At 42.0% G+C, this 11,490-nt stretch overlaps 1 protein-coding gene, 1 long non-coding RNA gene and 1 pseudogene across 2 annotated transcripts; 1 reads left to right on the forward strand and 2 right to left on the reverse strand.

Annotated features, from left to right (window-relative positions):
- Positions 1-358: 358 nt before the first annotated feature.
- Positions 359-1,971, reverse strand: LOC112808930 (serine/threonine/tyrosine-interacting protein-like; annotated as a pseudogene).
- A 90-nt stretch (positions 1,972-2,061) lies between these two features.
- On the reverse strand, positions 2,062-6,401 carry LOC141371648 (uncharacterized). Its single transcript, XR_012376743.1, has 3 exons — positions 5,860-6,401; positions 3,849-3,992; positions 2,062-3,482 (listed from the first exon to the last, which is right to left on the reverse strand). It is a non-coding gene; the product is annotated as an uncharacterized lncRNA (long non-coding RNA).
- Positions 6,402-6,985: 584 nt separating this feature from the next.
- On the forward strand, positions 6,986-8,260 carry HNRNPA0 (heterogeneous nuclear ribonucleoprotein A0). Its single transcript, XM_025852272.2, has one exon. The coding sequence runs from the start codon at positions 7,304-7,306 to the stop codon at positions 8,231-8,233; it is 930 nt and encodes a 309-aa protein (XP_025708057.1). The 5' UTR covers positions 6,986-7,303; the 3' UTR covers positions 8,234-8,260.
- The last annotated feature ends 3,230 nt before the right edge of the window (positions 8,261-11,490 follow it).

Here is an 11,490-nt window from a genome sequence, read left to right on the forward strand (position 1 = left end):
CAGATTTTATAAACACATCCCCCCTAACTTGCATTTTGTTTAAAGTAATAACTTTATATCATACAAATAAATTTCAAGTATGAAAAGTGCATTATTGCAATAATACCTCTTTGCAAGTCCAAAATTCTTGGTTTATAATAAAATGTAAAGAGTAAAAAAAAAAGAAAAGAAAAGAAAATGAAGAAAGGAGTAAAACCATCAGGGCCATCTATTGCAGAAGTCCAACATCTTCTTAAAATGTTACTCAACAAGTTGCAGAGAAACATGCCTGGAAGCAACATATAATTAAAAAAAACAAAACGACTTGTGTTTTTACCATTTTACATTATTATTGTCTCTAGTATTTTTCTCCTTCCCAAATAGAAATTTACATCCTCTCTAATGTTGCTCAAGTCAGCCATTCTGTGCAGTCACCACTTGCATGTTTCCAAAATCATCTTCTTCATGTTTTCTCTTCAAACTGCCTGTGGGTCCAGAATGAACAGATAATGACCTTTCTATCTGGAGTGGTGACATCATCTGTATTGTTAATTTTGCTAACTAGATGGCTTCATATTCCTGAAGTTGAAGGACAGATCCAGCATTAGGATTAATACAAAACCTTCTTTCTTGAACATAAGCGTCTCTGTACTTCATTCCAAATGTTTCCATAATGAATGCAATAACAAAGGCAGCACTCCTGGAGATCCCAGTATTTCCATGGACAAGAACTTTTCTTCCAGTTTGTAAGCTTCCATCAATAAATTCTTTAGTCATGGGAAAATAATGTATTATGTTTTCCACTGGATTATCTGCAATATCCAAGACTAAATATCTAAATAATTGTTGAAAGTTGGTTTAACAAAGTTTTCTTCAATATTTTGTCTTATGCATATTATATGGGTTATTCCATATTTCTGTAGTATAGGTAGCTTGCTTTTCATAGCAGAAGAATATGGACCTAAAAACAATCCAGGTAAAATTTCCTGCATCTCTCGTCTCATAGGGTAGGTCCATTCTCAAAGTAAGTCCTCGATGCCAAGCCTGGGGAAGAAAAGCTAATGCTTTTATTTTAGAAGGCTCATATTTTGGTGTGAGTCTGTGCATGTGTTTGTACTTGGGTATGTATATTTTAGGGCAGAGATATTCTGAGAAATGTCAAATTGTTAAGTCTTCTGTCCTAGTTCATTCAGACTGCTATAAGAAAAATACAGAGACTGGCTAGCTTATAAACAACAGGAATTTCTCAAGGTGTCTGAGGGCTCAGTCAGTTAAGCATCCGACTCTTGATACTGGCTCAGGTCATGATCTCAGGGTTGTGAGATTGAGCCCTGCATGGGCTCCACGCTGGGTGTGGAGCCTGCTTATGATTCCCTCTCCAATCTCCCTCTCTTTCTCTCTCGTAAAAAAAAAAAAAAGAAAGAAGGAAAGAAATTTCTTTCTCACAGTTCTAGAGGCTGATAAGTCTAAAATCAAGGTCCTTTCCAGATTTGGTGTCTGATAACTACCTGGTTCTTGGTTTGTAGTTGGCCATCTTCTCCTTGTGTCCTCATGATGGAAGGAAGACAAGAAAGCATTTTGGGGTCTCTTTTTATAAGGGTACTAATCCTATTCACAAGACATCTACTGATTTTCATGACCTAATTACCTTCCAAAGTACCACCCCCTCAAAATACCAGAAGATTGGGGATTAGGCTTCATCATATGAATTTTGGGGGACACAAAACTTTAAGTTCATACCATTCTCTGCTTCTGATAATCTACCCCAATCACCCATGCATCTGGCTGTAAATTCAATATCTGTTATTCCTAGAGTTTTACTTGTAAGAATTCCAGGTTCATTTGGGGTCAGGAACATGTATCTGGTTCCAAAACCAAGGTAGCTTACCTTGCTTTCAAGATAATTAGTGTTCAGCCTCCACCGTTACCTGTGTGTGTGTGTTTGTGTGTAGGGTAGGGTGGAATGGTAGGGCTATACACTGGCTGGCCCATGGTTTCCTCCAATGGACAAAAATACAGAAGCTTCTGGTTACTTCTTTTTAAAATATTTTTAATTTTAAAAATTGAGATTTTACTGACCTATAACATTGTATTAGTTTTAGGCATACAACATAATGACCTGATATATGTATATATTGCAAAATGCTTACCACAAGTTGAATTAGCATTCTTCACCATACATAGTTTTTTTCTTGATGAGGACTTTTAAGATCTACTCTCTTAGCAACTTTCAAATATGCAGAACATAATTGTTAACTATAGTCACTATGTGGTTCATTACATCCCCAGGACTTACTTATCTTTAACTGGAAGCTTGTAACTTTTGTTTGGTCACTTCTTCTAAACTTGGGAAACTGTCATTTTTTTAATACCAAGCCCTTCTCCTTTCATATCTCCTCTCATGTGAAGGAAATTGATATAATTCCCTTCTGAAAGCCTACATTTTGTACCCAAGGAAAAGGAATACACAAGCAGTCAAATAAGATACAATTAGTATATCCACAGATTAAATAGGTCTGTGTATTATTTTGCCTCAGGACAGTCCCTTTTAAAGCCCGTCCTCATGGTGGCTTTTTTAATATATATATTTTAATTGTTATTTTATTATTGAATATAATAATGTATTATCATATGAACTAGCATGGACCCCTTGATTCTTCGACATGTCAGGTTCTTTTTTTTCATTATATTTTTAAAACAAAAAGCATTTTATTCAGAGTTTTAGTCTTAGATTGCCCAAGAGGGGAAGTGGAGAAAGGCAAGTGCCTTTGAGTGAAAAATGTGAGAGGAGCCCCAATAATGCCATTTTTGCCGTTCTGTCAACTGTGGGGTTCAGAGTCAGACTAAATTTGGTAAAATAAGTAATGTGACCTCTCACACATCATCATGATGGTGTAAGATTCTTACCAAACACAAGTCATTATTTTTCCTCTATAATATCAACTTAAGTACTTCATAATATTTTTAGCTAGAAAATGATTATTTTTTAATTAACCCATTTGAGGGAAATTAGGTAGTTTGTAAATTTTTTTTCTACTACGAACAGTATTGAAATCCTTGTAGCTAAGTCTTCACACAGATCCTCACTTATTTCCTTAGCATAAATGTCCAGAAGCATAATAACTGGTTGGAAAAATGGGTCATATTTTAAGGCTTTTGATTTGAGTTGCAATAGAGTCCACTAGAAGGACTGTAGCTCATCATAGTAAATGACAGAAAGTACCCTTTTGGAAGGTACCTTGAGTAAATAAAAATGGAACATATCTTAGTTTTCTAGAGCTTCCATAAGAAAATACCACAGAATGCTGGTGGCTTAAACATCAGAAATTAAAAAACAAAACAGAAATTAATTTTCTTGCAGTTCTGGGGTCTGGAGGTCCAAGATCAAAGTGCCAGCAGTGTTGTGCTCTTCTGAGAAGTCTCTCTGGCTTACAGATGGCCATCCTCTTGCTGCCTCTTCATGTGGTCATTCTTCTGTGCACATGTACCCCTGGTGTATCTTTCTGTTTGTATAAGGACATCAGTCATATTGGATTAGGGCCCCACGCTAATAGCCTTATTTTAACTTATCACTTCTTAAAAAACCTTCTCATCAATTACAGTTACATTCAGAAGTATTGGGGGCTAGGGTTTCAACATACGAATTTTGGGGTGGGGACACGATTAAGTCCATACCAGAACCCTAACTGCAAAAAGAGACTCTTGGATGTCATAAAAAGTTGGTTAAAATAATTGGAGTTGCTGCTTTCTGGAAATACAGGTTATCATAGTTTTCCCTTTCTCCCCCAGTTCATCCTTTTCTCCTTTCTCCCATTCTCTTTCTTTTTCTAGGTATGATTTAGGTACAGTAAAATATACCTAAAATATACCTTTTTTAGTGTGGAGTTGTAGGAGTTGTGTAACCACCACATTCAATTAGGTTTCTGTAATCAAGCTTGCAAGAGGGATGGATTTGGAAGGCTGAGACACACTGGTAAGCAAGGTAAAACCAGGAAACAAACTCAGGCAATGATCTGAAAGGTAAAATAGGAAAAAAAAAAAAGTTTTTCTTCTTGAATGATCTGAGGGGTAGGAAATTGACTGCTTCATTTAAGTGTTTATATAATACTCCATATTCACTGTGTCCACCTTTACCAATCTAATCTCCAAAAAGAATCCAACATCCCAATGATCTTGCATTTATCCTGGCTTCATAAATGTCTCTTAAACATGCTTGTGTTGCTTCCCATCATCTCCTAAACTCTTTCTATATATAAGAGCTTTTAAAAAAAGATTTATTGATTTACTAGATAGAGCGAGTGAGCACAGGCTCGTGAGTGCTTTTTTCCCCTATACTGAGCCACCCAGGTGCCCCAGGTTATTGGCATTTTTATACAGTCCAGAGCCCCTATATGTACAGTTTTTAATCAGACATATGCCTCTGTGAAGCTTTCCTAGTCTGTAGAAATCAAACCCATAATGGATTCCCAATTAGGTGGTATGGAGGATTTTTAAAAAACAATATAGGAGAAAACTGTTACTTTGGAATTTATAATTTGGATAAGAAGATAAGTTATGGTCTTAATCACTTTCCTTCAGAAATTCATCTTTTTTACTGTTATAACCTTTTTCTTTTTTCTTTTTCTTTTTTTGAAGGAGGGGTGGGAAGGGCAAAGGGAGAGGGAGAGAGAAAATCTTAAGCAAGCTCCATGCCCAGGGTGGAGCCCTAGCTAAGGTTCAGTCACACAACCCTGAGATCAGGACCTGGGCTTAAATGGGTTTGATGCTTGACTGACTGCGCCACCTAGGCGCCCCTAAAATACATTTCTTAAGGTCTAATCTTTCACGTGACGTGTAATCTTGGGCATCCCGGAAAACAGTGCCCTATAAATATCGCATTATCAACTATGTTCATCATCTCCCCCACTCCCTCCAAAATAGTTTCCTTTCTTAATTTTGTAGTTCTTTCAGGCTACAATTATAGTGTTCCAGATTTCAAACACTGGCATGCTTTTGTTTTCTTCATTCTTTATCATCAGTCGGTTAGCAAATCCTGACATACCTGAATTGTGTGGGTTTTTCTGTAACAAAAAGGTAATAGCTTCCTACTGTTCTCTTTTAATCAGGAGCACACTGATCACTATCATGCTGTGTATCATTCTTGTTACCTGCTTCTCCCCATTAGAATGTAAGCTCTTTGAGGGCAGAGAGTTTTGTCTGTTGTTTACTGCCATATTCCCAGCACCTGGTATATTTGTTGGATGAATTGAGCACTTAGTATGTACCAGGCACTGTGCATTTACATACAGAATTTCATTTAATTTTTACCACAGTGGGGAGGTGTTAAATTGTTTTGACTTTCAGATAATAAAACTGGCTAAGTTTTAAAAAAAGGTTAAGTGACTTGCCCACACAACTGGATGATCACACAGTTAGTAGGTGGTAGTACCAGACTCTAGTTTGTCCTCAAGCCATGAAGCTTAATTTATATGCCTTTGAACTAATTTTGACTACTGTCTAAATTTCAAGGCGTTCCATAATGTCCAAGACTCTAAACCTATCTTACCCATTACTATTTTCTATCAAAAACCTCTTGCTCCAAACTAGTCTACTTACTACTGTTCCTTGAACCTTATGTGGTTTTTTTGTTTCCTCTCTATTTTGCTCATGTAAAGTCGCTTTAGAAATTTTATCTAGCTTTTGAATCTGAGATTGAGCGCATGTTCCATCTCTTTCACCACTCAATCCTGAATACTCCAGGATGCAGTGAGGAATACCACATCTTCAGTATTTACCACGTCCCGCTCCTTGTATCTTGCTTGGCACACAAAGGTTCAGTAAGTGGAAGCTGTTACAACTTGCTTGCATTTGCACCTGAGTGAGGGTCGGTAAGGCACTTACCAGGGGTGCGTGATATTGATGTATGTCTTTGTGTTTAACTCCTTTGGCCCCCGGTTTGTTATAAAATGCTTGAAAAAAGCTAACGTGTTGGGAAGGAAGCAACGCATAGTTAACGTAAACCTATAAAACGATGTGTTCCCTTTAGTAAAATGAAAATGCCAGCTGTCGGAGTGCGCGAGGGGAGGCTGAGAGGGGCGTCGGTAAGGGCTTCACAGATGGCCGCAGGGTGGCGGCGAGTGTCGCGCCACGCCTCGGTCGGAAATCGGAAGCGCTTGTGGCACACCGCCGCCCTTCACCTGGCCTCGGGCTCGCTTTTGCGCAGGGCCACGTGCCAGTGTTTTAGTTTAACCGCGCGTCGGGCCCCCAGTAAACGGTTGTAACTGCCTTTCCCGACCAGGCCTCTACCCTCCATCTTTGTGCGGACGGGGGACGGGGGGGGGGGGGCCGGAGAGGATGCCAGGTGTGGCAGCCCGGCCGAACTGCGGCGGGTAAATCCAGGGCCCCAACCCCAACAGTCAAGTTTTCAAAAAGCCCGCGCGTGGCGCCCCAGGCCGCATCCGTTGGGAACGGCCCCCTGCGCGCCCCCGCTCACTCCCCCCCTACCCCCAAGCCCAGGGCGAGGGGGAAGGCGTCGGGGTGGCAGGCAGGTTCTCAGGTTCTGCACACAGGGGGCGCCGGGGCCAGCGCGCACCGGGGAGCGCGCCCGTCCAGCGGCGGCCGAAAACGGAAGTGGGCACGAGCGGATCGCAGTGATTGGCTGAACCCACATGTCTCTCAAGGGGCTGGCGCGAACGCCACTGCGGAGTTGGGCGAGGGGATACGGCAAGGGGAGGGGGCAAAACACTGGGAACAGCCGCGGGGCTGGGAGGAAATGAATTGCGGAGGTGTGCGGAGAGCAGGGAGAGTCCCTGGTCAGGGAACACGGGGGAGCCAGGGTGTGAAAGCGGGGCTGTAGAGGCGGTGGCGGGAGCAGCGCAGGCCGAGGGCTTGAATCGACCGCGGAGGGCGGGGAGTCTGTGACCGAGAGCGGCGCTGCGGCGCGGTAGGCGGGACTAGAGAGAGCGACGCAGGGATTGGCGGGCAGCTCTGGGTTGCCGTACGTCGGCGGTGACGCACGCCTCGGGGAGGGTGCGCGCGCGTTCAGCGGCCTCTTTGTGTGGTGCCCAGATAGGGGAGCGGAGGTGGCGGTGGCGGTGGCGGTAGCGGCGGCTTTGGTTGACTTCCAGTCTTCTCGGCTCGCCCTCTAGCCGGCACCTCTCCCCTTCCCTCCCCCTTCCTTTTTTCCTCCTTCCCTTCCCTTCCCTTCTTCCCTTCCCCGTCGGTGACCGGCGGTGGCGGCTCCAGCAACGGCTGGGCCCAAGCTGTGAAGAGGCCTTAGCCAACGATAACGGCGACGGCGAAACCTCGGAGCTCGCAGGGCGGGGGGAAGGCCCGGGCCGTGGAGATGGAGAATTCCCAGTTGTGTAAGCTGTTCATCGGCGGCCTCAATGTGCAGACGAGTGAGTCGGGCCTGCGCGGCCACTTTGAGGCCTTTGGGACTCTGACGGACTGCGTGGTGGTGGTGAACCCCCAGACCAAACGCTCCCGTTGCTTCGGCTTCGTGACCTACTCCAATGTGGAGGAGGCCGATGCCGCCATGGCCGCTTCGCCCCATGCCGTGGACGGCAACACGGTGGAGCTGAAGCGGGCGGTGTCCCGGGAGGATTCAGCGCGGCCCGGTGCCCACGCCAAGGTTAAGAAGCTCTTTGTCGGGGGCCTTAAGGGAGACGTGGCCGAGGGCGACCTGATCGAGCATTTCTCGCAGTTTGGCACAGTAGAAAAGGCCGAGATTATTGCCGACAAGCAGTCGGGCAAGAAGCGTGGCTTCGGCTTCGTGTATTTTCAGAATCACGACGCGGCCGACAAGGCCGCGGTTGTCAAGTTCCATCCGATCCAGGGCCATCGCGTGGAAGTGAAGAAGGCCGTCCCCAAGGAGGATATCCACTCCGGTGGGGGCGGAGGCGGTTCCCGGTCCTCCCGAGGCGGCCGAGGCGGCCGGGGTCGCGGCGGTGGTCGAGACCAGAACGGCCTGTCTAAGGGCGGCGGCGGCGGTTATAACAGCTACGGTGGTTACGGCGGCGGCGGTGGCGGCGGCGGCGGCGGCGGCTACAATGCCTACGGAGGCGGCGGAGGCGGTTCGTCCTACGGTGGAAGCGACTACGGTAACGGCTTCGGCGGCTTCGGCAGCTACAGCCAGCACCAGTCCTCCTATGGGCCCATGAAGGGCGGCGGCGGCGGCGGTGGCGGTGGCAGCAGCTGGGGCGGTCGTAGTAACAGTGGACCTTACAGAGGCGGCTATGGCGGTGGAGGTGGTTATGGAGGCAGCTCCTTCTAAAAAAAAAAAAAAAAAAAAATCTAAAAATGCCTGGGAGTGGCTATAGGGGTAGCTCTTTTCAACAACCCAGCTAGGGTCAACTCCTAAGTTCCTTCCTCTCCCACCGCCTTCCCCATTTTTCCCTTGGGGGAGCCGCTTCTAAGGCTGCTTATCCTTGGGGGTGTTGCCCTATTTGCCTGCCACCTCTCTTGTCTCTCCCTCTGAAGATGGACTCGGCCCCACATACACATTTTTGTGTTACAGTCATTGATGGACTCTATTTTTTTATTATTACTTGGACCTTGGTCGTTTTTATACTAGCAAAATGTCTTGTTTTAATTTGTGTTTTTTGGGGGGGGAGGGAGTGAACTTGCTGATTCTGTAGCAAAACCTGGGCGGGGGTTGGGGTGGGGGGGTAGTTTACTTTGTTGTAAGGACTTGATATCTGGCTACAGCGTTTTCTATGAAATCTACTTGGATTCCATGCCTGAAATTTGAAAGCATATGTACAAAAATCATTTTTACGTTTTATTTTTAATAAATCATTGTGTTTGACCGTATATGTCTAACATTTTTTTTCTAGGATCCATTCCGTACCGTTTTAAGGGATATTAGTTAAAAATTTTTCGTGTTAATTCTTAATTCTTGATGTGTACTTAGAGAAACTTAAAAGGTCCTTTGGTGGTTTTTTTTTTTTTTTTCTGTTGCCCTTCTAGTGACGTGTTGAATTTTATCCCTTACAGGCAAAACTTCTGAAGTGGTGGATGTGGCTTTTTAAAATCTTTAAAGTTTGTGTGCATCCATCTCTTGTACTAAGCGATTTGCTTATCATCTTGACATGGTTGGTCCTTCTTTCTATGAGAATTTACTTCAAAGTATGTACTGTGTAGTCCGAAAAGAAATAGTTTGTGTTAAGCATGTGTTTTCATTCATATAAACTGTTTAAAAATTTTCAGATGGCCTAGTTTCATCCCTCTCACTGGTTTGTCTGTAATGAATGGTTACTAATAAGGGTTATATTTTACCCTTAAACTAATTGCATTTTTGTATTTTCAGAGCAGGTTTAAACGTTTTTTCCTAGAGCTGAACTGTTGTCCTCTTGGAATTCCTTCCCCCAACGTTTGTAGCACCATCTACTGGCAGAATGGCAGTAAATCTGCAAAGCAATTTGTTTAAAAAACTTGTTTAGGATAATTGCATCAGATTTAGAAATTTTGCCATCAAAACCCTGTGCAGACTTTGGTTACACGTTTACTTGTAACTAAGATGGGCTTTACGGGAATGTAGTTAACAGTCCATATCACAATTGCCCTTTCTACAGGAGATTTGAAAATGTAAACTGCTATGCATAGCTTGGGCAATGGCCCCAAATTGCTATGACAACTAATGAACCAGCTACGTGTACTGGTATCTTAGGTGCAAGTTGTAAAGCAAAATATTTGTGTATTCTGCTTGGTTAACAAATGTATATTTGTAGCCCTTTCATGCAGTAGAATTCAAGTTGTTGTTTATAAAAAACAAAACAAAACAATGATATAGGAGAAAATTGCCTTCCTGGATAGAAATATAGAATAGCAACGTTTATGGATATCACAAATAAAGAATTCAATTCTTTACATGATTGAGTGAGAGTATGTATAACCTGGTGGGTGGGTTCAGAGTACCTATAAAATAGTAAACTTGACTTAATGTTATGGTAAAATTTTTAACTTGAATATTGCATTTAAAAGCCCGTATGTATAGTAAGCTTTCTGAAGGGGAGGTTAATGGGCTTTAAAGTAAAAGACCATTTTAACATTGATTCTCTTAGTTCTTTCTACTGTATAGTTCTTAATATCTAGTTCTTGCCAAATTTTTTTATCTTAATTGCTAAGGGTTTTCATTTCGAGAGATAAAAAAGGTCAAGATTTTGAGGCGAGATTATGGCTGCTCAGTAGTCACTTTGACAAAAAATAGCTGATGTTTGGTACAGATAACTTGAGTATACCTCTATGACAAATGGGATAGGTGCTTTTGCACGAGTAAATATAGTCAAATGTTTCGTTTTAAAATGGTTCTGCAGTTTCCTTAAATTTATTTTTCGTTTTTAGTGAAACACGATACTACATGTGGGCTTCTTCATTGGGTAGTCGTATTTTGAGTGCCTCTAAGATACAGAAAATGATATGCTTAAAGTTTTCATTATAATTATTACTCTGCTTGCCTTTTATTCAGCCTTAGCGGGAAGATCTAATTCTTCTGGGTCAGTTGGACTAGTCCCCTTTTTGGAGGGTTTCCAAAGTCTGATAAGGTTATTATTTTGTGTTCCCAACATAGTGACTTCTAAAAAGTAAATTGAATGATGTAAAAGGACTATTAGAAAAGCAACTCAAGGTGCTGTTTATGGTATATTAACACTTCATTGTTGTGTATTTACCTTTATAGATTCCTGTAATCTGGACTGCTGTTTAGTGAAGGCAAAAGCATAGTGGTATTTAGTCTTTCTGGAATTCTTGTCAATTTCTATAGAAGCATTTTTGGCATACAAGTTTTTTTTTCTTTGGGGGGCCACCAGGTGTATTTTTTAAGTCCTTTCACCTTTGAGAACTATCTGAACCTTGTTACTTAAAATTTAAGAATTCATGAGAGGAGGTGGTACAGAATCTAGTCTGTACTGAATACAATTTTTGTGCCATGCTTGAATCTAATTTGAAAGATTATAAAAATAAAAATGAACCTATTTTTTGTCTTCCTCTTGTGAAGAACTTTTACATTTACAGGATTTTTAGGATAAATTCAGTGGTAATTATTAGTTGAACATGCTTTGAAAGATTTATGTATTAAAGATTGATGGTAGGTTTATAAATCTTAAGTTCGCAAATGCTTAATGTTTATAGGGATAACTATAGAATGATATACTGATTGTTCCTATAATTTAGTGATTTTCAACATAATTTCTTAATGAAATCTGCTTCACGATAAATTTTTGCATTTAAGCAAGGTTTAAAGGGTTTGAGGATACTTGAAAATTTGGTGTTTATGATTACTCCCCTCAAGACCAGAAGTGACAGTGTCTTAATTGGTAGGCTGCTGTACTTTTAAGTGCTTGCTTTTCTCAAATTTGAGAATTGGTGTTTTATGTTAAATTTTGTATGCCTGTATCTTTGCTGACTGAAAGTGGACTTTTGGATGTTGGATTGCTTTGAGCAAAACTGCAACTAGACAGTATATGGATTTTACCTAGAAAGATAACATTTGGTAAGTCTCTTCTATTTTAACCACCATAATGAGTGTAAGAT

Source organism: Callorhinus ursinus, unplaced genomic scaffold (genome assembly GCF_003265705.2).
Source record: "Callorhinus ursinus isolate GAN/ISIS: 27379988/994484 unplaced genomic scaffold, GSC_fseal_2.0 scaffold83, whole genome shotgun sequence".
Taxonomy (NCBI): Eukaryota; Metazoa; Chordata; class Mammalia; order Carnivora; family Otariidae; genus Callorhinus; species Callorhinus ursinus.

Coding starts and splice junctions, on each gene's coding strand:
- HNRNPA0 (XM_025852272.2), top strand. CDS start 7,304: ATGGAGAATTCCCAGTTGTGTAAGCTGTTCATCGGCGGCCTCAATGTG.